Raw genomic sequence first — 27861 nt, 5'->3', positions numbered from 1 at the left:
GGGAGACGAGCAGACAAAACACATCTCTGTTACTTTAAGCTGGCTGGAGAAGTTGAACAACAGCCAGTGAATGAGTGAAAAAAGGCCTAGATGCATTGATGGATGGAAAGAATGGTGGCGATAGCATACTGATGAAATTACAATAAAGTTCATAGTTAATATAATGTTCATAATAATAACAATCTTCATATTTATAATAATAAAACAGATAAAATATATATAAATACACTATGTGTGTTTTATTATGAGGGTGCAATCATTGTGTGGGGGTGTGTGTGTGTGTGTGTGTGTGTGTGTGTGTGTGTGTGTGTGTGTGTGTGTGTGTGTGTGTGTGTGTGTGTGTGTGTGTGTGTGTGTGTGTGTGTGTGTGTGTGTGTGTGTGTGTGTGTGTGGACGTTTCTCACCTGCTGTCCCCAGCGTTCCCAACGAAGACCTTCCCAAGTACATACACGACCACCAGAGCAGTGCAGCCACCTGAGATGTTGTAGACTGCCTTCTCCTTTTCAATCTGTACATCCTAAACAAACACACACATTCCTTTTAATGATGAAACCTAATACACTGATCCTCTGGAAATAATCATGTGTCTAATCAGCACGGCCTATGGTACGTTTTTTTTCTTCATTCTCATTCAAGAGTGTGATCTTTCAGATTGAGAGCAAAACGTATTGATTTCAAGTTCAGATATTGAAATGCTTTCACTCAAAACCATCACACAAATAGCCCCTGCTTGCACTTATCATGTGAACGTCTCTTGCCTCATTTAAATCTTTTGAAATAAAATTACATTTATTGTATGTACGACGAACAAAGTAAATCACCAGGACTCTAAAAGAAGTAAAGCTAACACCCCCACAACTGTTGATTGAAATTTAATGACATTTTTCTTAGAAATTATTGTTATAGGATGAAAGGTGCTGCACTCGGGTGGTTTCAGTCCAACCTGACAGATAGACGTCTCTCTGTCTCTCTAAATATGCTGCCCATGGTGTACATTTTTGAGTAATATGATTTCCACTCTTTTGTGGACAATGTACAAATCTACTTGCCCTTGAATATAACAACGAAGGGTTCACTGCAGCGCCTGCTTTATTATCCAAATCAGGGGTGTCCAAACTACGGCCCGCGGGCCAATTGCGGCCCGCCATCATTTTTAATTGGCCCGCATCAATGTCTTAAAAAATATTCAAGAATAAAAAATAAAAAAAATGTGCCTCTTGTGTGCTTGGGTACAACTTCTTGCGTGCGTTGCCCAATTTTTTTAACTATACGACAAAGCTACGCAAGCCTCACGCAGCCCGCAAGGCTGTGATTGGTCAGCTAACTACATCCTTTCCGGAGTCACATTTCCAGTTTCATGCCTCATAATACCGGTAGAAACCACGGAAGATTTAGAAAAAAGATTATGGACCAAATAGAAGAGCGTTTGGCAGAAGAGATCCGAAAGTCCACTTGTATAAACCGTCATTGACGGAATACAAGGACACGCAGATGGCCGGTTTAGAGGTCGACGAGTGTACGAAGCTGTGGAGGAAGATGAGGGACAAATTTGTCCTCCAGAAAAAGTAATAAAGTAATAAACAGCTGACGACAACTGCCACACACAAAGAAGGCGTCTCTAAGGTCGCCTTCGACAAAAAACGTTACTCCACCTAGTGTTCTGGCGGTGAATTGCTTTGCAACACACGCAACCCTTGGAGAACCATAAATTAAAACGAGTCCATCGACACAACTGCGCGAAAATATATTAAGTCGCTTTGGACAAAAGCGTCAGCTAAATTAAATGTAATGTAATATAATGGACTATGGCCCTTCTCAGCCCTGACTTGCCAGCTGTCCCTCAGAACGCCGCCACGCCGCCACGCCCCCCCCAGCCTGAGCAATGTGGTGGAGTCGCACTGTCAACAGTCCGCTCCAGGGCAGGGGGCGTGGCAGCGTGAGTGGCCCAGTCCTTCGTATTTTTTTCTGTATGTGGCCCTCGGGACAAAACACCCCTGGTCTAAATGACTGAACTGCTGGATGTGGGCCCCTTTGCTCTCTAGCCATTCATATTGACTCCTCTGTGAAGAGTCTTGTTGTCTATTTTGACAGTATTTTCAAATGTAACAAGCAGATTTCCTCCCTTGTTAGGACTAGCTTCTTTCTGTTGAGATTAGGTAAAGGCCTATCTCCCTCCTGAAGATCTAGAGAGCGTGATCCATGCCTTGATTACTTCTAGACTTGATTCCTGTAATTCTTTGTATGTTGGCTTAGACCAGTCATCTATTCAATGCAGCTCGTGCAAAATGCTGCTGCTCTCCTCCTGACAGGAAAGAAGAAGACGAACCATATTACACCTTGTTGTGCTCCCTCTACTGGCTTCCTGTTCGTTACAGGGTTGATTTTAAAATATTGTTGTTAACTTTAAAATCTCTTAATGGACTGATAACGCTTTACCCAGCTGAACTTCTTCATGTTAGAGAGCTGAGATCAGCCACTCAGCTGCTACTGGATCTGCCTAAAACTAGTTTCATAACTAGAGGTGATCAAGCTTTTGCGGTAGCCGGCCCAAACTTGTGGAACATCCTACCACTCCATATTAGATCTGCCCCCTCTCTCGCATGCTTCAAATCATTGTTCAAGACACATCTCTTCTCTTTGGCCTTCTTTTGAGTTGAGTACATTATTATCCAAGCAGATTTGATTATCTTTAGTATTATGATATATTGCATGTTTCTGTTTTCTTGTTATACCTTTAACTTGGTTGACCAAGTTGCTTTAAATGTGCTTTATAAATTGACATTGATAATAATAATAGCCATCTTGATCCTGGAGCACAATAAATTAGTCTAAGTGACAAAATAGCTGAGTGCAAGCTCATAGTTTGAGCACAAGCGGAGTAAATCTAAGCACAAGCAGGGGCTATTTAAGTGGGAGTGTATGGTTTTGAGTGACAGTATTACAAAGACTGACTCAAATCATCCTGGTCTCAAACTGAAGGACCACGGCCTTGAGAAACAATAAGAAGAAGAAAAAAATAGCATAATTTAAGAAAGAACCTAATACGGAGTAAAATATTGCGCCGCTACTTAAAACCTGCCATGATGCCATTATTAATTAAAGCAACATAATGAATTCATTCATCAAGAGTGCCAAGGAGCAATAAAACAAAAAGGAAACCAAAAGGATAGAAGAGAAAGTTTGGAAGGACTGCTGGTTATTACACCAGTTAATTAGCCCAGATTAATTTGGTGCTAATTAAACCAAAAGAGTGATCTGAAGAAGGAAAAAAACCATGCTATTAATTCATTAATTAGATGAATAATTAACCTGTCAGTGAATTAATCAAAATCCTCACATAAATTTGAGCCTGGCTTCTCACACTGCTTGCTTTAACCTCTATCTCTCTCTCTCTCTCTCTCTCACTCTCTCTCTCTCTCTCTCTGGTTGTTGTTGCTCTGCTTTTAATTGCAGAACAGAAGGAGGAAGTTATACCGGAGAAAATTATGACCCGCATGGCCTCTTCCTTCACGTCCTTCCATCACTATCAACAGAGTGAATGGTGTGAAAAATGGGTTAGTCCATCCCTGAGATGTTTTCCAATGATGGATGCGGCTGAAGCACATCGCCTTCTGCTCGGCTGCTGATGACCTCCATCTAATTACGCACTCTCTAAAGTTGTGTGTCTGCGTGTTTACAGCAAGTACAGTATATGCATGTTTTTTATACCTCATAGGGAACAAAGGAGGAGTGTAGAGTAGGTGTACATTGTGTATGTGAATACGACTACATGGGTGCACAAATAGTTCTGCGTGTCTGCATATGTGTGTGTGTGTGTGTGTGTGTGTGTGTGTGTGTGCTGTGTGTACGATTTCGTATGAGTCAGAAAGTCTGTGTTTCTTTGTGTGTGTAAGCACACACTCTCAAATGTTGCAGCTGTCTGCTTGAAGAAGCAACACATTTATCAGGAGTGAGAGGGCATGGGGGGGCACCGATTACGTGCGTGTGTGTGTGTGTGTGTGTGTGTGTGTGTGTGTGTGTGTGTGTGTGTGTGTGTGTGTGTGTGTGTGTGTGTGTGTGAGTCGAGTGGGAGGGAGGTGAACAAATGTGTCCTTCACATGAGATGAATTATGAATCCATAGTGAGCCATACATATTTATCCTCACTGTACCTCTTGCTGCAGGCACAAGTCTTTAATAATTAAAATGTCTGGATAAACATCTACACCTTTCTCCTCTTCACTTCTGCCAGGAAGCATCCGACATCGGAGATAAATAAAAGACAAAGAGACTGAGGCCGTACACTGCACTGCTCAGACACACATCTTGCACTACTACACTGTCCTTACAATCTAATGCAAAATGCTCCCCCACATCGCATCACCACATCAGCCATTATAAATCAATTGACTTTAACTTTATGTTATCATCTTGTTGGAGCCGTAAATCTGAGTGGTATTATTTGATGGACAGACAATTATTTTCTAAAATTTAGATTGTTTATGATCTTGAAATAATGGATCAAGGTGAACATTTGAGACTTACAAATACCTATAAATAATAATGATAGCAGGTTCTAATCCTCCCTTTGATTAGGTCGTGCACGTATGTATAATTAGGGAGAGATGACAGCCTGATCCCTTTGTTGAAACTCAACCATGGAGAATATTTAGTTATTTTTGCCTCAATAAATCTAAGCTATTATACGGAAGTGAAGCATCTTCACGAGTGCTTTATTTTTTAATATTGATTAACAAACGTCCTCCAAAAAGGCGACAAAAGTCGTTGGAAATGGAGTAAAGGAGTCGCTGTAACACATCCAGCCAACACAAATATAGCAGCAAATCTGCCACTCTAGCAACTCTAGATATAATATACTCAGGGAAAAGAAAAAAGGTCAGGGACACACTAAAGTACAGCAAAGACATGCACAAAAAGTGTAATTATGCAGTATACGCCCACACATCTCACCCGACCAAACTAGATTAACTATATGTTAATGAAGTGAAAGTTTTATTTTAAAAAGCCTAAGGGAACAGTAAAAAAAAAAAAAGTATCTCTCAACCGAACTATTATCAAAATATAGTTTTACTTCTTTGAGCTACTTCCTTAATGATAAGTTATGTGTTAACACATAACTTATCATTAACATCTTGATTGCCACCTGATGGCTTGATGTAGTATAGGTCATTGATGATGCCTTGTATCTTTATTGGCCATGGACCACATTATAATGTTGATGTATCATTTTCTCAACTATAATCATGTCATATTAGGGTTATGAAGGCTTATTTGTAACTTTTCACTACTGCAAAGAACAACACACCGCATGCCTAAAAAACAGAAACATTTGGAAGAGTTGCTTATTTACTTTTTGTGAGAGTGACAGAAAATTGATAACACTGTCACGTCTGTTATAGCTGAAGCAAGGAGGCCAGAAAGCAACATAACGGAACTCTTTCCAAATGTCCAGGAAAACCCACAACAACACATCATATAGGAATAGTTTGACATTATACAAGCCATTGTATGTTCAATGAGAAGATTGATCTCATGAATGAAAAAACACTTTGCTTAATGCAGGATTATGTATTTTTTGGATGACTATCTGGAGTTTGCTCTGTGTGCTTTGAAACCACACTGTGAGCAGTTTGCTATTTTTACACTTTTGTACACATAATTCAATTTATATAGCATGTTAAATATTGAGCTTTATAGGCTATAGGCACACTGGCTGTTTCCCTCAACCTCAACACACACAGTGGCGACATGTGCCGGCCGAGGAGGCCGCTGATCTCATCTCATTTCCCTCCTGGCCCAACAAACCCTCAGAGTGATAAGACTCTGTCTCTGAGCTACACGTTGTTTTTTTCTGTTTATCCCTGAGTGTTTATCAGGCCGGAGCAGCCACTCCACACAAACCGGCCACTTTCACAGGAATGCAGCGAGTCGTGTCAGAGGAGGATTAAAGGTGGATCCCTCTGATAAGATACTGCGGCCTCGGTGAACTCGGACTGAGACTTTGAGCAACAGACTTTTCCAAGATTCTCTGACACTTCCCTTTTTCTTATTTAAATGAGCCTCAGTAAAAAAATGAATAACACAAGGGGCGGTCGGTGATATTAGTGTCAGACACATTTTTATTGGTGTGCTCTCTCCTCACTCAAATTGCTTTTACAAAAATCGTTTCCTGATGGTACATTCCTACAATTGTTACACCTGGTATCTGTGTTTGAAAGTTGAATCATGTTTATTATATTATTGTATTATTATTAATTGTATTAATCACTCATTTTAACCTGATTGTATCTAATGTTTCTCAAATGACTTAATGACAGAGAATCATAAAGCCTTTAGATAAAAAATGCTGTAACCACCTGGTAAAACTAAGTTTAACACTGAGCAGTTGCTGTAAGGTTAGTGGTATGGCAGTCAAAGAGGCTGTGACATTAAGTTGCAAAGCTTGAAATAGTGGATTTCAGTGCAATTCCCCTTTAAGAAAGAGAGGAGACACTGGGTGAAAAGTGCAGATTCAGAGCCGGATAAAGAGCTGGAGAGGCAAATGTGAGGAGAGAGGAGGAGCAGAGGGAAACGTGGATTCCTGCAGACTACTTTGAGTCTTTTGCAACAGAGAAAGGAAAAAGAGAGCAAAAGAAAGAGAAGTAATTTCAATGGTAGGATAGATTATGTACTGTGGGTAAGAGGTGGGCTGTAATGTTTATCTTCTATGACCTGAATCCTGGGCAAAATCGGGATTTCTGCCATGTTATTTTAACAAAGGTTACTGTCCGACAGTAGTTCTATCATTATCCAAAGTATTTACATAAACACAATCCTCATGACTCTGTGGAACAAACTGATCATTGACCCAAAATCCACAATAGATCCTTTATTGAATGATCCACAGACTCAAGTGTTCATTATGTAGCCCTTTTTATGGCCAATGCAGCTTGGTACAAATAGTTAAGTGAACACTTCCATCTAGTGGTTAAAAGGTGGAAGCACCAGGACTCACACAACAAATGTTAGCTTTTAGCAAAGACTTTGTGATGTGGACACATGGGTGAAGAATTACTGGAAGATCGTTCAGAGCGTCTGTTTGAAATCATTTACAAAGCTAGACAGGTTTACAGCAGCAAGACAACGTACATTAGATACTTCATTGATTTTATTCAATTCATTATTCATAAATATATTAATATTTTTTATTTTACCACACAGGGCCTGTGTATTTGCCTTATTGCTTCAGCTTTTCACTTTGTACTCATTAATACATATTAGTATATGTTTTTTCGGCTGAAACTATTATTCGACTGATGGAAATGAGCAACTATTTCCTTTGGAGCAAATTGTATCTTTCACTGTAACAGTTGTTATTCTGTCGTGACCCGGCCCAGTGCAAACCCAGCAGGGACTGTTGATGGAAAACCCTGATGCTGAAACTGAGGCCGGTGACCTTTGACATGTCCACCTCAAAGACTGTCAGGCTAGTCCACACTGTTTGGATTGGCTCTGGTCTCGATCTTTTGGCCTCTGTATGAGTTAAGTCTCCTTCATCCACTTACAACACAGCCAGATGGTGACTGTGTGTGCGTGTGTGTGTGTGGAAGGGGTAGAGTGTACCATTTCCCCTGTCTGTTTGCTGGCTGACTTACTGACACTTCAGGCTTCCAGCTTGAGAGGAACAGTCATACATTATGAATTTGCCAAGGGTGGAGTGTGAGAGAAGAACGTGTGTATCTGTCCTGCTCAGAGTGTTTGTACAGTCTCATGTGTGTGACCACACTTCACCCCGGTGCACCTCATCCCCTTCGACCTTAACATTACATTAGATAACATTACATTTAGCTGATTTAGCTTTTATCCAAAGCGACTTACAATAAGTACATTCAACCATGAGGGTACAAACCCAGAACTGCCAGAGGAGGGTGACGCCCAAATCCTCATGTAAACAACACTACCCATCTAATTTTAGCTTGATATATATACAAACAATTAGAATTGCACACTGAGTGCATATTACCTCTGACCCAACAGACTCCTTATGAAACCAGATTTACATTAACTAGATCTGTATTCATTTTGGGATCTGAATCAAATTGCAAACACTCATAGATATCAGCCACCTAAAGAAGCTTGATTATTTTGTCCTTTTTTTTTCAACAGTAAAAACTGCAATTTTGAAACCACAGTTCTCCACTATAGGGAGTAAGTGTTTGAAACACAACATACAGACACACTAAATACCATTTCAATAACAGGTTAGGACAGGGTGATGATGATGATGATAACTACATGTGTATGTTGTGTATGCTGCATGTACAGGTCTACCTGAACATGTTTGATCTGATAAGTAATCAGAGGAAACTGGGATGTCTAATATCATTTAGTTTGTCCTTCTAATTAAAGTGAATCAATAGAAATCGACTTAATAGACAATGTATAGGAAACTAATTTGGATGATAGATTGTATTAGAGTTACTGTAATATTCAAAATATCCAAAGGGAGGATGCATAATATAAAAAGGCCAGTCAAGGGAATAGTGCAAAATACATTTGGGCATGTGAACTGATCATAAGTAGAAAATACTTGCTTTCAACATGAATGACTTTCAAATAATTTAATTTCAAACTAAAGAAGACAATAATCATATAGAAACTTCAGGCAAATATTTGAAACAATCTAAGGGAAATAAATTTGTGCAAACTAAATATAACTTAGCCATCTTATGTGTTGACCCTCGATATGAAAAATTAAAAAAAACATCCATTTATCAATTTTTCCATTATCATTTATCCTTTGAGTATCATGTGAGACCTGGAGCCAATCCAAGTTGACATTGGGCCAGAGGCAGGATAAACCCTGGGCAGGTCGCCAGTGAGTCATAGGGCTAATATAGAGACAAACAACCATTCACACTCATGTTCACAGATAAACTGTCAATTCAGAGATCCCAATGAACCAAACCCAACCTACATGTCTTTGGCCTGTGGGAGAAAGCTAGTGTTCCCAGTTAAAATCCACACAGAAACAGGTGGAACATGCAAACTTCAAACAGAGAGTCCCCAGGCGAACTGGGATTCAAACAGGGAGCCGGTCGCTGTGAGGCAACAGTGCTACAAACTGCACCAACATGCTACCCTGGTTTCTGTTCATACTGTGCTGCAGAACACTTCTGTAAAATCTCTTAATGTCTTAAATGTTTTTAAGATCGTCTGAAGTTGAATTTTCTTTGTGCGAGAGGCTTAGCAGGCCCACAGGAACAGTCCATTTGAATGAGAAGTATTTAAATCTTGCATAGGGGAGTTTATGTAAGACCTTATCACGGTGACAACTTTCACATTCTCTCCTTTATACCCAGAACAGTCTCTTACCATGTCTTTGAAGGCATTCTCGATGGCTCCGATCACCAGGCTCTCCTGCAAAACTTTCTTCTCGGTGAAGAAGCGTGTAGGTGGCGTGCTGGGTGACCCCGGAGCCCCTGCAGCGCCCCGGAGAGACGCAGCCCTGGTGAGGGCGCGTTGGGATGTGGGGGTGAGATGGTGATTGATGGGCTCCTCGCCCAGGCATGTGGGTGGCAGCAGGTTCGGAGTGCAGAGGACCTCCATCACCTCCTGAAGCTGCATGGCGATGTGGTGATGGAGCCGGCGGGAGGCCATGACAGCTGCCCCGGAGCCGGCATGGCCATCGAACAACGCCCAGTAGTGGAAGGTTAGGTCCTCAGAGCCGTCCTGGATACAGACATCAGATACAGAGTCCAACACAGTGTCAGTGATCAGCTGAGTCTACATTTTCATCTCTGAGCTGTTTTATCTGACAACATCTGGCAGACGAGTGGAGTTCTGTCTGTAGCTTAACCTTCTGTTTCTCAACAGTTATTAAGAAGCTGATTTCAGCAGGTTAATTATTCCAAATGGGATTCATGATAGTTATAATTATTTAGGATAATTCATGATAAAAATTAACACAATTTAATGACTTATCATCCATTATTATAAAAGTGTGTAATGAAAGCCCCCAATTATCTTGCAGTCATATGATGAACAGCCAACCCGGAGACTTGGGACCCGCTAACAAGTGTCAACATCAGGTGGAAAAAGGATATGGAAAACAAAAACATTTCCTCTATAAAATATATTCTTTTCTTATTTTTCTTAGCTTTATTGTGAAATAAAGTGAGAGCAGAACATCACTGGCTGAACTGCACACAAATTACATTCATTAGCAGCCAAACAGGTTGGAAACCACAGGTGGAGACTGTGAGTGACCAGAAAGCAAAAACACACAAATATCCTTGTGCACATTCGTGGCTTCACATTGCCCAACAATACGGAAACTGTACCCAAATGTGTCCCATAGGTCAAAATGAGGACAAATTAACTCCCTTGGAATCATTTGACAGCCATTTTTTTTACAAATCTACCTAGTAATGTGAATAACAACTTTAGATAAACTTTATTAAAAATATTTTCACCATGTCAACCCAGACTACCCAGATATCATGATCATTTTAAAAGATGAATCTGGAAACTGTTCAAGGTCTTGCAAGGGTCCACAGACTCCCATTTGAGAACCACTGCCATAGGTGTTCAGTGGAAACGCTTTCAGGGGCTGCAGCTGTCACTTCAATGACAGCCTCTGATCTGAGCGTGTACTTCCTCTTGGTGGTGCAAGAGGTCCATGAATAGATTGAACTCATTCTGCTTCCTCTGGCAACAATGCTTCAATCATCTGCAGGCTTTAATGGATCTGACATGCATGTTCCTAAAGTCCATCTACACAAGGCCTCCTCCCACATAACGTCATACACAAAGTCCCCTGTGATGTGGTTCATTCATCACACGCCTTTGAGCCCTCAAAAAGGGCCGCAACTGTTCGATCCTCCGCCCTCCTGCAACCAGTGATCATGCTTTTATTCTTTAGATACTAATCTCTCTTAAGCGCTGTGCATGAAGATGCTTCTAAACATACAGTGTGTAAGGGAGGGGCTGAGTTCTGCAGGGTCAGGGTTTACACAGTATTTTTCTGGTCACTGAGTGTGGATCATTGCTTGCATATATTTCTACACACACTAAAGCAAAGGTTTTCTAAATATAGTGCATGCTGGAGCTACAGCTTGAGCCTATGAAGCAAAGAGCACTAGAAACAGCCCCACACTCCTCTTATGGGTCTAGAATCACTGCAGCAGTGAGTCATGAGGTACTTGCATTGGTTTTCTGCAGGCTCTCGGTAGGGCTGGGTGAAGTACTGGTGGGCTGAGAGTAAACATTAGCAGCAGTGTTACTTATATAAATATGAGGAAATTAAATATATTACAAATCAAATTTCAAAGTGTTTTAAGAGAACTATACAATGAGCAAACATAAATCACAGTGCGCTTGTAAAATCAGAAAGACAAAGTGAGATACACATATAAAGCGACAGACTCAGTGACATTATCATTATCCTGTGTTTGTGCACTGATCCCCAAGACAAACAGAAGTGGCTTCACATTTAAAATCATGTAGTTTTCCTTCATGCATGACACTGTGTGTTGTGTGCAAGAACACAAAGTAAACTTGAACTCCCTCTTATTGAGTAAATGTGCTCATGTTTGCCTTGGCTGTCACTGTATGCCCCAATAAACTGCTGATGAGACGGGATGAGGGGACAGTGGGTCCCAACAGCAGGCCCCAGGGACATTCAAGGACTTTACATTCACTCGGAGCTCAAATGAAGAAGCCATTGAAGAGTTTTAACATGTCATCAAAACGTAGGGTTAGGATGTATCAGGGCCAACTCAACGGAAAACGCTAATCGAGTGAAGTAATAATACCAAAATAAAGTTTTTATATTGAAAGAAGTCTATGGAAATAAAGTAATAATAATAAGTGTCATGCTAGAGGCGGAATATCACAAGATCAGCCTCTCTCAAGCTTTAAAATGAGGGATGTGGAACATCTTGTGAGGTAAGCATTTAGTATAGATTTCACAAATAACAATATATTTTCTTTTGGCTCTTTTTTGAAAAGATTCCTGTAATATTACAACTGTCTACTCAAGTGTAACTAAATTCTTATAATATAACGATTTTATACTCATATTTCCAGAATTAACAATCCAATACTCTACTGTTCCCTGTTCTTTTAAGTTCTCAGGCTGAGGCATATAATTCAGGGTCATATTTGTTCTTTTACATTCTTGTTTAAATGTTTTGTCTAAAACTATAAGTACTTGAAGGATAATTCGACTTGTTAACCTATATGTTTTGATTAATTTAGATAAGGTGGAATTGTCGATAACTTCCCGATGGAACCAGACCCATTTATTTGACTCACCTGGTTCTCCTGGGGACCCAGGCCCTCTCCGTTGGGCAGGGAGGACCTCCTGCGGGTCTGGGGGGTCCGGTTGGGTGTGCTGCTTCCTGCCGGTCTCCTTTTCACCATCAGCACTTCACAGCAGGCCTGGTCCTCATTTAATGTGCTCTTCCCTGCATTGATCACTCTGGATGGAGAGGAGACAACAAGACACATGTATTGAAGCCATGATTCTTTTTAACACTTCACCTATTATGAAGAGAAAATCAGTACGAAAATATATAAAGTCATGAGATCAAAATGCTACAATACCTTCAATAATTTCAGCAGACGTTATGTGTGAACTATTCATGATATAAATAGGGAAGTGAGTTATTATATTCAAAAAACTAAGAGACCCTGCGGGATGAACAATTTCTGTGTCATCATCTGTCATCTTGACTCACATCCCTTCAAGTACAGCCCTCCATCGGAAACACAGTTCAGCAGCAGCTGCGTCTTCATTTCAACTTTTCACAAGGTCACTGGGCCTCTCTGTGTTTACTAATGCAGAGATAAAATCTCCTGAATGAGATGACAGAGGGACGCCCGCAGATACTCTGCTGCGGGACTCTTGCTCAACGCGTCTGCTGGACACGTGACTGCTGATTCAGCAGATTTCAGGCGATAGAAGATGACCCTTCATCTAAATGTGTTGGTTCTGCCTCCATTGCAGCAGTGAATAAAGTGAGATACGGTGAATGAAAGGCAGCAGATGTACACTGACCTAACGTACACATTTCAATTTGAGTCCAGTGCCGGAGAGACACATGCATACTGCATTACACAACACCTGGCAGATGGTGCACTGCTGCTGCGCACTGCTGTAGTCATGGACAAGCACACGCTGCTTAACAATACTCCAGGCATTCTTAATTTAGCCACACCGCAGGAGATGTTAACTCCACAGTGGCCTTTTAAATACTCTGCACAGAATACCTTATGAAATTAGAGGCATGGGGAATTAAATAATCAAGCTGCATGCGGGAAGAAGTGTGAAAAACAAACACTAATTTTGTAGAAACTAGGTCACTTTTTTCTTGTTTTCATTCTGTAATTATACGACACGAAAGACCAATTGAGAGTTCAGGAATACAGCAAGATTTGCATATATTCTTAATTGTCTGCAGAGAGGCAGTCATGATTACCTCCCTATAGGGGATCCTATATAAATAACCCTAATTGGTCACAGGGACTAACACGCAGCGCAGAGATCGTCCGTCTACAGCTAAGAAAACCCAATGGGTCGTCAAAACCACAGGATATTAACTGTGGAGGCCTTCACTCAGCAAGATTGATTTTGATTGGTGTGTTACACAACGTGCTCTCCACGTCCCCCGTGCTTAAGACTAATAATAACATACTCCCCTACAGTGTGTCAGTAAGACAGGTTTTAATGGAGCATTTGCTTTCCCCTCACAGCTATAACCCAGATACCGTGGATATCTGTTCATTATAGTCCAGGCAAGAGCTTCACGTCTCATCACAGTGGGGCTGTGAAGTTGTTGGTGGTGCTGTGGTTAGCACTGTTATCTCACAGCAGCTAGGTTCCCGGTTTGAATCCTGGTTTGAGCAGCGTCTTTCTGTGTTTGAGTACGGGACAAAATACTTTTTTGGGGGCTCGACAGAAAAAGTTCTAGCTGTCCACGTGCTACATATTTCTCAGGTCCACTTACGATCTTTCATCAACACGTGGAGGCTGCTCAGTTGTAATGAAGATGGCTGAGTTGTCATTACATGCATTCATTTATCCATACACAAACTATTCAGTGATGCAGCACATGCAATGTAGTTAAAAGATCCAGCAAAAGATAAATGGACCATAAGTTACAAAGTTATTCCTTTCATTTCCAAGGTCAAGAATGAACTTTCATACTCAAATGTCACCGTTTATCAACTTTGCAATCTAACTGTGATGTTGCTTATTAATAGATTAGCAAACCTGCTTCATATTTAAAACCAAGTGTTTCTGTTGTTCATTGATGCAGAATGTGTTCCACAGCACAACAGGTGTTTTTAAAAGTCCAACTTTCCAGGTCACCGTTGGTTTCAGTTCACTTTTGTGATCAAAAGGGAAAGACCTTGAAACCTGCTGGAGATGGATAATTTATCACAGTTAACATTGAGTTGGCCTCAATTGTTGATTGTATTCACACAGTGAAGTAATGGAAGGGATAAGAAAAAAGCTCCACTGTTTGGTATTAGAGAATAAGCTCACTACATAGAGTCAAGTCAAGTCCTATAAGGAAAGTTGCCAGCTCTTATTTATACAGATAGAGTTTTTCCTCTTCTCCTGAAATTCATATGACGAAGGGAGGCTCTAGACTCCATGCGCCACAATGCGTGTCTGAGGCCGAGCACTGCAGGGAATGAAGTCTGTTTGACCCGGGAAGATCACAAGATTCACAGCAGTTGAGCTTTCAAGCTTTAACTCTGATATGAGACGAAAAGCCGTCCACACCCCGAGGCCTGAGCTGTATCTGAGAGCAGGGCTGTCATATTCAGTTACCTCATTTCATTTCTTCACATTCGAGACCATCACATGACCCTAATTATCCTGTCAGAGCTGGAGTCCACCGTGCTCCTGCTTTGCTTTGGGGATTTTTTTCTTTCTCAGTAACACTGCTTCAAAAGATTAAGGAACCTGCAGGTCATTTTAGGGATAATATTACATTATAAACCTACAAGTACGGCCATAATAGTTCAAAATGCAACAAGAAGGGAACTCGGTAGAGTGCATACCTCCACCAAGGCCCAACAGTCCCCCTGTGTAAACCACATTTATCACTTCCCACCAAGTTAATGTGCATCAAATTGCACCAAATATCAGTCCCCGAACAGATGGTAATGAAAATGTATTGTTTTATGTGCAAGTCGTGCAAAAATGAGAAGCTTTATCTGTGATGAAAATAGTCAAGAAGTGTAGCAGAAATGAGCCAAGACCATGTGCTACATCATGTGACTGAGCACCAGGAAGCTTTGCATGAATGAAGTGACGCTCGTGTGCTTCCATTCAATAGCTGAAGGTGACACTACCTTTACTAAGATCCTTTACAAAGATCCTTTACAATTGAACAAAATATATAAGAAAACTTAGAGAAAAAGACCAACTACTCCAACTACAGCAGAATGACACTAAGCAGAGCACAGTCCTCCGCCAAGGACCAAGAATTCCCTTAAATTGCGCCTAATTTCACACTCATAGATATCAGTTCCATAAATGTGTCAGATTTCATCAAGATCAATGAATTATTCCCTGGTAGTTTTTTTTGCATAATCTTTCTTACATCAAACAGACAGGGGTGAAAAAATACCCTCCTTGGCAAAGGTGTAAATATAGAACGACAACTCACATAGTTATGGTCTGTTCATGGAATTAGATTAGATTTGTCAAACATGCATTCCGTGAATTCTTTCGCCGATACCACTCTGTTAAACACCCTGTGAATCTCACCTCCTCGTCTCTGTTCCCTTCACACAGATTTGCTCACCACCCATGTCCCCTTGCTGCCTCCTATGCAGACACAGCACCGACGTGGCCGAACACAATCATGTCTGCTGACCTGCAGCCAAAACACACAGTGCACAGTGCGAGGGTTTAGCTCACAGACGTATTGATTCGGAATTGATCGGCTTGCTGCTGAGGTTGCAGGGGTTTGTGTTATTGGTACTGAGTCAGTGGGAAACCTTTGTCACAACTTCTGCTGGCCTCTCCCAGTGTCACCGCTCCCCTCTGCCAAGACGTAATTGGATTAGTTGAGGAAGAAGAAGAATCCCAAGAATCCCATCATCCCAATTGGAATTATTTAACACTTTTCCATGATCTTCTTCAGGCCAATATAGGTCAGAAGTAGCTTTGGCATTATGATCCCATGCACCACTGGCCCAAAGGAGTAGTGCCTGTGTTGTATCCAGACTGTCTGCTTTGATTTATTCGTGTGGGCACAATGTGTTTAAACCTACTTGTATTTAAACTGAAGATTGATATAAAATGGGGGCCATTGTTGCTTTTAGTGTCCCACATTCCCCGATCTCATACAAAGAACTAAGAACTATCCATCCCTTTGGCCGGAAACCAATCCCTGCTGACATTGAGTGAAGGGCAGGGCACACCCCTGAAAGGAGGTAAGCAATCGCAGGGCCTTTTCTGAATGTGGTCTGTGTGATGGGATCTACAGATGTATTGAGGATACATTTGGGTGCACTCACACATGCACTTAGCGCTGTCCAACTGTATCACTCACTCAGGATGGATGCAGGGTTTATGGAGACATACAACCATTCACACGTACTGGCATGAGTCTGCAATTTACCAAAGCTGCATGGTTTTGGACTGTGGGAGGAAACAATAATCCACCGTAAAAAATATGTCATAAATATCGTGGAGTTTATATTCATGGCAGAGTTGTGTATGTATTGGGAGTCGACATGGTCACCTTGGTGAACCCCTCTAAAACTGATAAGACTCCCTGTGTGTATACAGTGAAGGTGACAACTGGAGCATCATCCCCACTACTTTTAGAAAGAGTAAGCAGCATAAGAGAGGACGGTCAGTAAGTGGTCAGTGCTGAAGAGGGCAGCTGCAGTAGATGTAGCCTGTCTACAGAAGTGCGGCCTGTACGTGCTCTGTACAAGTAGAAGAAAGGGTGAGGCAAGTGAGAGGGAGCAATCGTCACTGATCCATTCAAATGATCATGCTCACTGGACCTGACAGTGCGCCCACTCAGAGAGACTGTGCATCGGAGTCCTCCTCATGAAGCCGAGCTGCTCTTCCTGTCAGTAAGAGCAACACACTGACCCTGGATCACCCTGAGGCTCAGACAGGCCCGCTCACACAAACACAGGGGGTGTGAGGGAGGAAAGCATGAGACTACGCAGTTCATCCTGCACAGTCTCAGCACGTGGGTTAAATAGTCAGGATGTTTGCATTAGGTGGAAAAACACAAAGTAAGTGTTTCTAAGATCTGATTGTGAAGAATCCATTTTGTATTGTTCTTTTTCTAGTCACTAGAAAAAAACGGTATGTTAATCACTGTATGTTATATCTAACAAACAGGTATGAACAGCACTAAAGCCATGTCAGAGGATCTGTGAGATTGTGCGACTTCAAGCACAGCAGCGTTTGGATCTATATTCTAATGTCCGCATGCTAACAAGCTAACCTTGATGCTTAGCCAGTGTAATGTTTATGCTCCAATGTGTAAATAAACGTCAAAATGATGCATCATCCGGGAATCGCTAAATTTCTTTACAAGCTTGTGTGCCAAATAGTAGTCAGGGATCCTGACAGAAAGTAGGGTTTATCCTCTGGGCACCTTGAAAATACTGTATACATTCTGAAGCAATCCAAAAATTCTACTAAGGATTACAAAAGTCACAAGTTTCAATTGTCTGACCATGAATGTTTGCACAATTCCTTCAATAACAGCTCAGATATTTCTGTCCATGCAAGTAGTGGACAAGTGATGGTCTTAAATTGTCGCCCCTAGAGCCACATCATTAGCAGAGCAGTGCTAAGAAACTAGGCACATAGAATACTTGTATTTTCCACTCAAACCAAATTTTCATCAGTGCAAAGAATTAATTAAAACCATATATTATGTTGTCCTGTTGCTCAGACATGAATACCGTCTGGACCAATCTGATGTCTGTCCAGTGTGTAGCCTTTACCTCTTGCCCAATGTCATCTAGGCTGGGCTCCAGCTCCTCAACAACAAAGGATACATGGCATGGATGGATGGGTGGAATAACTTTCTACTACCCTCAGGCTGAAGAGCTGCAAACAGCTGCCACCCAGCACCAAATCTCAAGATGCATCACAAGTATCTATCTTTTTTACGGATTGATCCAGTATCTGACCGTGTTTAACCATCCTGAGAGGATTTGTATGGATCACATCATGTCATATGGGCTCAGGTTTTCTCCGCTGGCAGAGAGATTTCATGACAACAAAGCCGGCAGGTCAGCCCACTGTTGACAAATCCCCAGTACAGTCCTGGCTGATGCCACGCCAAGCTGGCACACACACACCCACACACACCGGCAGCAGAATCACATGTATTCATGAAGTCTGGTTGTTCAACTGATCCCATATCCTGTTTCAATATGCAAATTCGAAGAAGAAAAAACACCACAGTTTGTTCTTCAAATTCTAAAACCCCAGTAAATCGGGTAAATATATATACCAACACGATAGCAACAATCATTCAACACACTTTAGAACATATATGAGCTGGAGATGATTTCTGAACAAAGAAACAAATTATCACCCTTTCTTTTCTATCTTCAGATCAAAATTATTCACGGGAGATTGGCATGAGGAAGCATAGAGAAGGCCGTTAATGATAATTCAACAATTTCTAAAAGATGTCTGTGTATATAAGAAGCATAGTGCCTATAGAGCTTGTGAGTAGTGAAACACTAAATCAATCTGAGAATTTAACGTCAGACAATGAAAATTGAAACCCATTTTCAGAACTGAATCAAACAGAAATGCCAAACATGTTTTGGTTCCAGCTTCAGAAACATCATTATTTGCTGCTTTAATTCAAAGCAAATTCAATATATAGAAATGTGAATAATTTTCGACCTGTCGCATCAGTTAGACATTTATAAATATAGATCACATTATAATGTCCTGTTTTCACAGCTTTTTGCGACGTATCGAAGTACGACATTTAACAACTTGACGATGCATGCGCTTGGTGCAAACAAGATAGAAAAATAAAATATTGCAAAAGATAGAAAACTAGAAAAAGTTTATTATATATTGACTTTATTATATTTCTAAGTTGTGTCCTGTTAAGGGTGAATGTCCCAGACATGAAAGGTAAACTCTAGTTTGTGTGTAGTGACTTTGCATACTTCTCTCAGCTGTATGCAAATTAAGTGGTTCAATACTCCTCTCTCCTGTTTTATAAAAGCTACAGTCTGTTGCTGCTTTCAGACACTGAAAGCTATTTTCCAGAGGGGATGTGCATGTATGCGAGAACGAAAATGCCATCCCCATAGTAAAATATCAGTCAAATGTCTGAGTGTGTCCATGTGAAAATGCAGCAGGAAAATGTCTGGAAAATTCACTGCGAGACAGTGAGGAGAGAAATGTGTTGATTATTGAGGATTATTCACAATTTTGTCATGTGTTTTAAAATGTGCACCTTACTGGATGAGGAATTGAACACAGATGTTGATCATATAATTTCCCCCTCTGATTTATAAATATCCTAGAACCACCACTGTGCTGCCTCCTGCAGGCTCTACCCAGGTGCCGGACGTACCCCTGTTGTTGTGAACGCCTCTTACGCACACAAAATTTCCTGGCTTGTATGTGAAAGGCAAAGTCCAGGAAATGTCGAGCTCTAACTTTTGGTGTTGTGTTTAAAAGCAGGCTGTGTTTGGTCCTCTTTTACTTGTCGGGTGTTTATATTTTTTTATGTATGTTGTTGCTTGAGATGCGTCTGTCTTTGTGTGTTACCTGCTTGGGACAACAGATGTAAATTAGCATTCTTGCTAGAATGTGGCACGTTTATATGGAGTGTTTTTAAACTGAGGTTCATTAACATGCTCTGTCCCTATCAAATGAATAAATAGACAATACAATTCTTAATTTCTGCCATTTTTCAGTTCAAAACAACTTTTCATGAGCCACTGCATTAAATCCTGTGACGATTATAAGCCCACGGGTTAAAATAGCATTCAGGCGGATCCAGGGACCCCAAGGGATTCTCTAATATGTGATATCAACAGCACCAAAGGTGAATCTTATGGGTCCGGATGCAGCTCTGCACTCAGTTATACAGTGGGAGGAGGAAAACAGCGTGACAGGGCAAACACTGACTGAGCAAATAATGAGAAAAGCTGCCATCCAATGTCCCATAAGGTTGTAATCAGGTTTTACTGGCTCTACAGACTCATGCAGATTTGAAGAAAAGCCTAAAGTAAAATATTGGGAACAGGTCTGTTGACGAACATATTATCTAGGTTATCTGATGGAGTAGTTTATTATTGATCTGATCATGCAACACAATCTAACTCCATATTCTACAATGAGTCAACACCAGTGACCTTATTATAAACAAATGACGTCAGCTATGCTTGCACAGTAATGATGTCCTCCGATGAGGCCACTATAGATTGTAGATTATCTGGTTCATCATGTGCTGTGGTCCCATGGGAGATAGTGGTGTTTATGTTGTAGATATATAGGCCATCTGCTGCACCTTGGCTTTATTCTCCTGTAATCTAGGCCCCGCGTGGATCCTGCAGTAAGAAGACAGGAGAGCAGACAGCGGCTGGTGTTTGTGTTTACGCCCTGAGGACTGAACTCCTGGTCCAGGAAGGATGCGGTGGGAAAACATGGACGCACACAGGTCTACTCACTCTGCGTAGCCGGTGGACCACGGCAGCCGCTTGGTCTCCTTCAGGATGAGGATCGGTCTCGCGATGTGATCCGCCGAGCACTCGATCTCGTCCGGCGAGAGTCCCAGGAACTCCGGTCTGCTGTACGGGAACCGGAGCGGCAGGTCCGAGCCCCCGCCGCCGCCTGGGTGCTCTCCGTTGGTGCCCCCGGCCATCACGCCTCCCATGAAGCTGGCCACCGCAGACTTCACCCGCGTGAGCATGGTCCAGAGTGGGTCCCGGCGAAGCGACTGCGTGAGGAGGAGGAGGAGGAGGAGGAGCAGCAGGAGGAGGAGCAGGAGGAGGAGGAGGAGGAAGAAGATGCTCCCCGCGCCCAACCGATCCCTGCAGTGGCTTGAAAGGTATACACGCCGTGAAGACTCATCCAGCCCCGGTGAACACGGAACTAAAACACACACACTCTCACACACACACACAGGGAGAGAGAGAGACAGAGAGAGAGGCAGGCAGGCTCGCTGGTCATGTGACAAATCGGTCGCTGCTGGTGGATTCCGTCGCACTGATGAGCAGCTTAGTTCCACTCACTCTGCCGGAGGTCAAAGGTGAGTGGATCCAAGAGAGACGCCTCCCTGCCTGGGCAAGGTGCAGTGGGTGCTGACATCTAAAAATATTTCCTTCGGATTCTAAGAGCAATAAATAGGGTCAGGTGCTATACTGACCCTAGTAGCACCTGACCCCAGGTGCTATACCATTCACTCTACAACAAACTGGGCTTGTCTTGCTGGTTTGATGAAGGTGACAAAAAACATTGTTATTTCAGAATACAACGATATATTTATATGTTATGTGGGCTAAACTACAGGCTTTTGCTCACCAAGAAGTCCTACACAGAATGCTCAGTGTTATCTTTGGATCACTCAATCCATTTTTATCTGTATAGACCATATTCAGACATCAGTCACAACCTGCCTCATGGGGTTTACAATCTGTGCAACATGTGACATCCTCTGACATTAACCCCCAACGAGAGGGAGGAAAAACTACAGAGAGGAACTTTATTCAGAAGTGAAAATAGATGTTCTGTAAAGCAGCATCAACCAAATAACAATATTTACAGCAATCATGAGAAAAGATAGTGTCCAGCATGAAACGGAGAGGTGTTCCAATGTCCAGGGTCAGGTAGAAAACTGAGAAGTCCAATGCAAGAAATTCTTATAGAAGTAATTTGCATTTAGGGAGATACTACTGCGTAAAAACAAATTAAATATAGAGAGAATATGGAAACCCCAGCTGGGCCCTTGGACCACAAAGATAAGTAATTTTATTATAATTTTATGAATCAGACTTCTGAAACACGTCACCAGTTTTAGGCCAGGTTTGAAAGTAATTGCTGGGCTTACTGTTTAACAGAGCCCAGCAAACATGACACGTTTTGCCTCCCATAGCGACTTGATATACTATAATCCTGGGTGTTACCATCCCTCATCACTGTTTCAAGACTGAAAATAAGGATTCTTCATATATGCGTCTTATTTGCCCTATAAGAAGGATAGAGGACATCTCTCTCTCTCTCTCTCTCTCTCTCTCTCTCTCTCTCTCTCTCTCTCTCTCTCTCTCTCTCTCTCTCTCTCGCACACACAGACACAAACAGACAGAGAAGACAGTGTGAGTGCAGTCAGCTGACGTTGGCATGCTCTCTACCTGATAAAACAGTCATTGTAAATAAGAGGAGCGGGCAGCCAGAGAACTGAGAAGACGTCGAATAAGCAATTTATATACATGAAGCATAATCTGACTCATAGCAATAAATAGAATTCTGTTTAAGTATATTTTAAGGAAAGGTCTGAGATGTTATACTGACTTGGACAGCTGCATTTCCTCAAAGTGAGTTCACTGGACTTAAAAAGAGATATCATTGCAAATCCCACACATCTGCTTAGGTTTATGAAATACCACGAGTAACTTTATATTATTATTTAGTCGTTCGTGAAAAATAAACTTGTTTCGGTTCGTTCTGGCCTGGGGGCTGGTTGAAATCTGATTAGCTGGGCGTTCAGCCAGCCCGTCAGGATGTGTGTGTCTAGACCTGAGTGAACTTACGATGGCTGCGTTTGGAGACGTGCACCTCACAAGATGTGGTGTTATTCAATAGTTTGCACATCAGTCGGCTCACGGACCAGACTCCCAGGAACTCGTACCACTGCTAAAAGCTGAAGTCTAAAATCAGGACTCTGACAAATGATTCGTTGTTTGACTCGGCTGGAAATTCATTCAAATCATTTAGTTGAAAAGTTCACTGGGAAAGGGAATCGTTTGGACTGTCTCCTTCTATCAGCAAAACTTAAATCAAAACATGTTCGACTGTACTGAGCACTGGCAGCTGTCTGACCAGCCTTCAAACAGAAGAGCACATGTTTAGCATTATAATCACAAGCACTAATAATATTATAAATATAGATGTATCTCTTATATATATCTATTCATGATTCTTTTTTGTCATCAGTATACTGACACAATATTGAAAACCCCATGTGGTTTTTGTGGTCATCTGACACTTGATGGAGAAAGGACCCAACCAATGTTTAATGTTTAATGCCCCCATCCAGAGATCCACGCTTCTCGACTGAGATATGAGGTTGAACTGCTTCCTGCTTTGGAGGGAGGTGTTCCCAGAGAGAACGATAATAATATAATTTATAAGAGCAGGCTGTAAAAGTGAAATATCTCCACATCTCCACATAAACCTGTCCCAAATAGAGATTTTTTGAATTTCAAAGCCAAACGTGTGAAATACTGATGATCACTAAAAACAGGAACAGTTTATCTCTTCATATCAGAAGCTCTCGACCTGAGAAACGTTTAAATCTTCGCTTAAGACCCAATTCTTCTAATTGGCTTTCAATTTTAATCGAAACCTTGATTTCACCTGTTATTGTGCAGTATTTTCTGCACAATAACTTTTCTTATTTATGATTTTTTATATTTATGATGTTTAATATTTTATGTCTGTTGTATTTTACATGTATTTTTAGTTTGTAAATAAACTTTGACTTGACTAAGAGAGAGCATATATAAATGTACAGTATGTGGATTTTTTCCATGTGTGAACTATAACCATAAGTAGAAAATGTCCATATTCTTAATCATAAAAGTTGAAATATGTAATTTTTTCCTACTTTAAATATACTGTGTAACATGGCTTTCTGAATAGAAGCTCATAGTCCCTAATTACAACTCAGTCCGTATTATCTTCGACCATACAAACTTGATTAAACCTGTGAGCTCAGTCATTAAACAGAACGTCAGTGAAAACAAATGAACTCCAGTGTAAGTGGAGTCGCCAAATTGGCAGACAGGACCCGATCAATAATTCATGAATTTGCCAGAGGAGAAGTCTACTGACCTAATTACAAACACAACCAGCCAGTGTGTGTGTGGGTGTGTGTGTGTGTGTGTGTGTGTGTGTGTGTGTGTGTGTGTGTGTGTGTGTGTGTGTGTGTGTGTGTGTGTGTGTGTGTGTGTGTGTGTGTCGGGATGCAGGGTGTGATATCTCTACCTCAGGATGCACATCCAGAGTCAGAAGGAACTGGAGCTGAATGTGTGCATGGTCTACGATACATAAATCAAGATTTTACATATATAATATAGAAACGTTACCAACAATAAACACATACGATAATATTAAATGTATTAGGGTTAATATAAATAAACGTTAGTCCTTCATTTTAGACCTTTGCCTACTGGTGACATGCACATTTTGATAAGGTGCCGTTTTAAGGATTGTTTTTGGAATAGTGTGTGGACTCTATTTCTAGTCTGAGGCTCTTTTTAAGGGAATTTGTTTGTGGTTGTGGCACCAGTTTGTGGCAAAGTCTCTTTCTGTTTCAATATGACTGTGCCTCTTTGCAAAAACCAAATTCCATAAAGAAACGCTATATTCCCAGTCTGATGCGGAAAGACATGTCCGACCTGCAGAGAGACCTGACCTAGTCCCCAGATAACACCTTTTAGATAGATGGAACAACTCGCTGTGAGCCAGAGATTAACAACCCAGCATCTGTACCTTAAAGTCCCGATTCAGCTGTTTATGGAGCACATCAATGTATATAGATTTGAAAGTAGATGTTTATCAATCGTCACATATGAGTGTGATTTGTGCTTTGGTGACCACATACACTGGTTTGTGTCTACAAACTTTAATTGGACAAACATTTAAATTAATCATTTTGTGAGAACATCTGTCCATCCATCCATTCATACTGTTGCTCTCTTTGAAATAAAAGAGTGTCTAAAATACCTGAGAACGGTAGTTCCTAAATAATATAACTGTGTAGTGTCAGTAAGTCTTCCATCTCCTTCTCAGTGCGGCTCATCCATTTTGAACCTTTTAACAACCTCCTTTCCAGAAGGAGTGTTACCTCTCATCATTAAAGAAGACTGGTCCCCAGTGGGGGGGCTGTATGATGTGAACACCACAGACTGTCATTCTGGAACAAGCAACAATTAAAGCGAGACAATGAGTTGGATTCATTGACCTGTTAGTCATCAATATTATCTGGAAAAAGTGATTTGAAAGCAATGAGAAGCAGCTGAAAATAAATAACATACTTTATTCAGCAGGCAGCCATTAAAGAGATGAGAGAACAATGTATAAATATGAGATAAATTATATAAATACATTTAAAAGAATAAACAGTAATTCAATTAACTTTATATGCTTTAACAATTTGTAATCAATAAATCATATGCATACTTTATTCATGCAGATTATATGTCAACAAGTTCAATTAAACCTTACCCTTTACATTTTTTTTACGCTACAAAGTTTTGGAACAGACTGTTGCTAGATATCAGACAAGCTAGTTCAGTGAACGTCTTTAAAAGAAAACTTTTAACATTGCTTCAGCCTTTAATAGATCTTGCAATTGCCCACACTCCTGCGCTTTTATAATTTGTATCTCTTTATATTTCTTTGTTCTTATGCATTTTTTTAATTAATTCAATTTTAAATTTCTTTTTTTAATCTATATTGCATGTAAAGCTCTTTGAGCTGCATTTCTTTTATGAATCAATTTAACAGGTCAAATATTTTTTGGGGCATTAATCAGTAATGGCAGATTATTAGTATTTACTGTAATGAATTCTACTGAAAGGTGTTTCTATTCCTCAGCTGTCTCTGTTTCACTCATCGCAGGATAATGACGTGATGACAGAGTCAAGATGGTTTAAAGAATGTAATACTAGGCCGTGTGTGTGTGTGTGTGTGTGTGTGAGTGAGGGTGTGAGTGTGTGTGTGAGAGTGTAATCAGTCTGCTCGTCCAGCTGGTGACTGACTCACAGAGGGACACAGACGCCCACACACAACCGTAGCAGAGGACACCTCACAGTTATTATACTGTTTTTGTTCAGCTGATAGGAAGAACACCTGTGATTCATCAATTTATACAAATATAGTTTATGCTGGTACTACAGCAGCTACTGCTACTGCCAGTATTACTGCGCATCTAGGAACACTATACCTACCACACTATCGCTAATATGCAATACTACTTCCTATTACTTCCACAGGTTTACCTACTGTTAAACTTATACCTATGTTGTGGAACCATATGTTGAAAACATACAGAAAATGAGTTGCCCTTTTGTGTGTTATTGTCTTTTAATTAGTGAAATATAGGGAAAAGAGGGAAATGAAAAATGGCATATAATAAGAATAAAACGTAGAAATCATGGAATTAAAAAAAAATGGATTTCGTGACTTTTCCATATAATATAATATGTTATTTGAAAGTAAGTAGATGTAGATATTTGTTGTGATTTACTTTCCTTTCTGTTGGTTTTATATATGAAGTCACATAATGCATAATACATATTCTTACTAAATATACAGTATATATAACACATACATAGAACTTTCGAGAAATAATTATCACTGATTCATTTAATTTGTCAAAATTATCAATGATCTATTTTGCATCCTCTAGTGGTAGGTAGTGCTAAATTTAACCTGATATTTAGGTGCTTTCGTCTCTGACCAGCAGATGTCCCCAGTGCACTGAGGATTTTTCAGGAGAAACAGGTTGTGCTGAGTGCTAATTGAGCATGAACGATATTAAGGGTAATTTTTTTTCTTGACAGACCCACAAGTTAATATATGAAGAAGTAAAGTCTATGGTGAAACAAATACATTCAAATTATTAAGTTCAAAATGTGAGCTGTAAAGGTCTGTTACAGACTTTCACCAATAACCAACTCACTCTGCTCAAAGCAGCTCATCAGAATTTACATTTAATTGCATTTAAACTTGCATTAAAAAGCATGAATAATATTATTATTAATATTCACAATAAATGGTCTTACTTGCCCAGCCAAACATGCTTCTTGATTGTTTTTGTGTGACGCAGTGAGAAATAACATCGGTCACACCTCATAACTGCCAGTGGCAGAGTTGAGCTGTGAATGTGAGTCAACAGGCCCTAGATTCCTTTCTGTTCCTTCAGACAGTTTAAGCTGGGGGTGGGCAGATGCTCCCCAGGGGAGACCGCTCCGAGCATTTGTCTCTGTTATTGCTTTTCTCACTTTTTGGTAAACAACGCCTTTCCCCGGAAAGGATAAACCTGGGGTCTGCCTCTGGAAACAGGGAGATGAACAGGGTGGGTTGTTGATGCAGTTCTGAACTTGTACGTGTTGTTTTGGGAGGAATTTCGAACATGTTCACCAATCAAGTACAGGTCTAATATAATTTTAGATGGGCATTATAAAAATAACATTTTTAGCTGGGTTGCAGTTTGCCAACAAAAGATCATCTATCGGTCCAATTATCAAGTTATAAGATTATGTGTTTCTAAATGAAAAAAACAACGAGTAGAGAATACATTGTGATAAGTGCTATGTTTGTGTTAGTTTGTTGTATGCAATTTGAAATAAGACGGTTAAACCTGACAATCACCTCTTGCAATTTAGATACAAAGCAGAGATACGCTGCTGCCATCAGAAATAATGATGTGCTTTTGTATCTTTCAGAAGTCGATCAAAGATAGTGAGTCATCATAAGAAAAAAAGCAGAAAACTGCATGTTGGGTATTTTATGGATATTACTTCCCCTAAAAACTCATAACAACATAGAGACAAACCATAGATGGATATTAAAATGGGGAATGGTGCAGTGTCCATATAAGTCATGAAGGGG

At 40.7% G+C, this 27861-nt stretch overlaps 1 protein-coding gene across 1 annotated transcript in view; it reads right to left on the bottom strand.

Annotated features, from left to right (window-relative positions):
• The window catches only part of LOC128444828 (protein phosphatase 1H), a 35076-nt gene extending 13878 nt beyond the window's left edge, over nucleotides 1–21198 (bottom strand). Inside the window, exons 1-4 of the mRNA XM_053427488.1 lie at nucleotides 20694–21198; nucleotides 12297–12462; nucleotides 9354–9710; nucleotides 405–517 (exon numbers count right to left, since the gene is read on the bottom strand). Of these exons, the coding sequence (XP_053283463.1) occupies nucleotides 405–517; nucleotides 9354–9710; nucleotides 12297–12462; nucleotides 20694–20935 (878 nt within the window). The 5' untranslated portion in view covers nucleotides 20936–21198. The remainder of the gene's footprint in view (nucleotides 1–404; nucleotides 518–9353; nucleotides 9711–12296; nucleotides 12463–20693) is intronic.
• Nucleotides 21199–27861: the final 6663 nt, after the last annotated feature.

This window comes from Pleuronectes platessa, chromosome 7 (assembly GCF_947347685.1).
Source record: "Pleuronectes platessa chromosome 7, fPlePla1.1, whole genome shotgun sequence".
Taxonomy (NCBI): domain Eukaryota; kingdom Metazoa; phylum Chordata; class Actinopteri; order Pleuronectiformes; family Pleuronectidae; genus Pleuronectes; species Pleuronectes platessa.
This window is presented reverse-complemented; position numbering and strand designations above follow the sequence as displayed.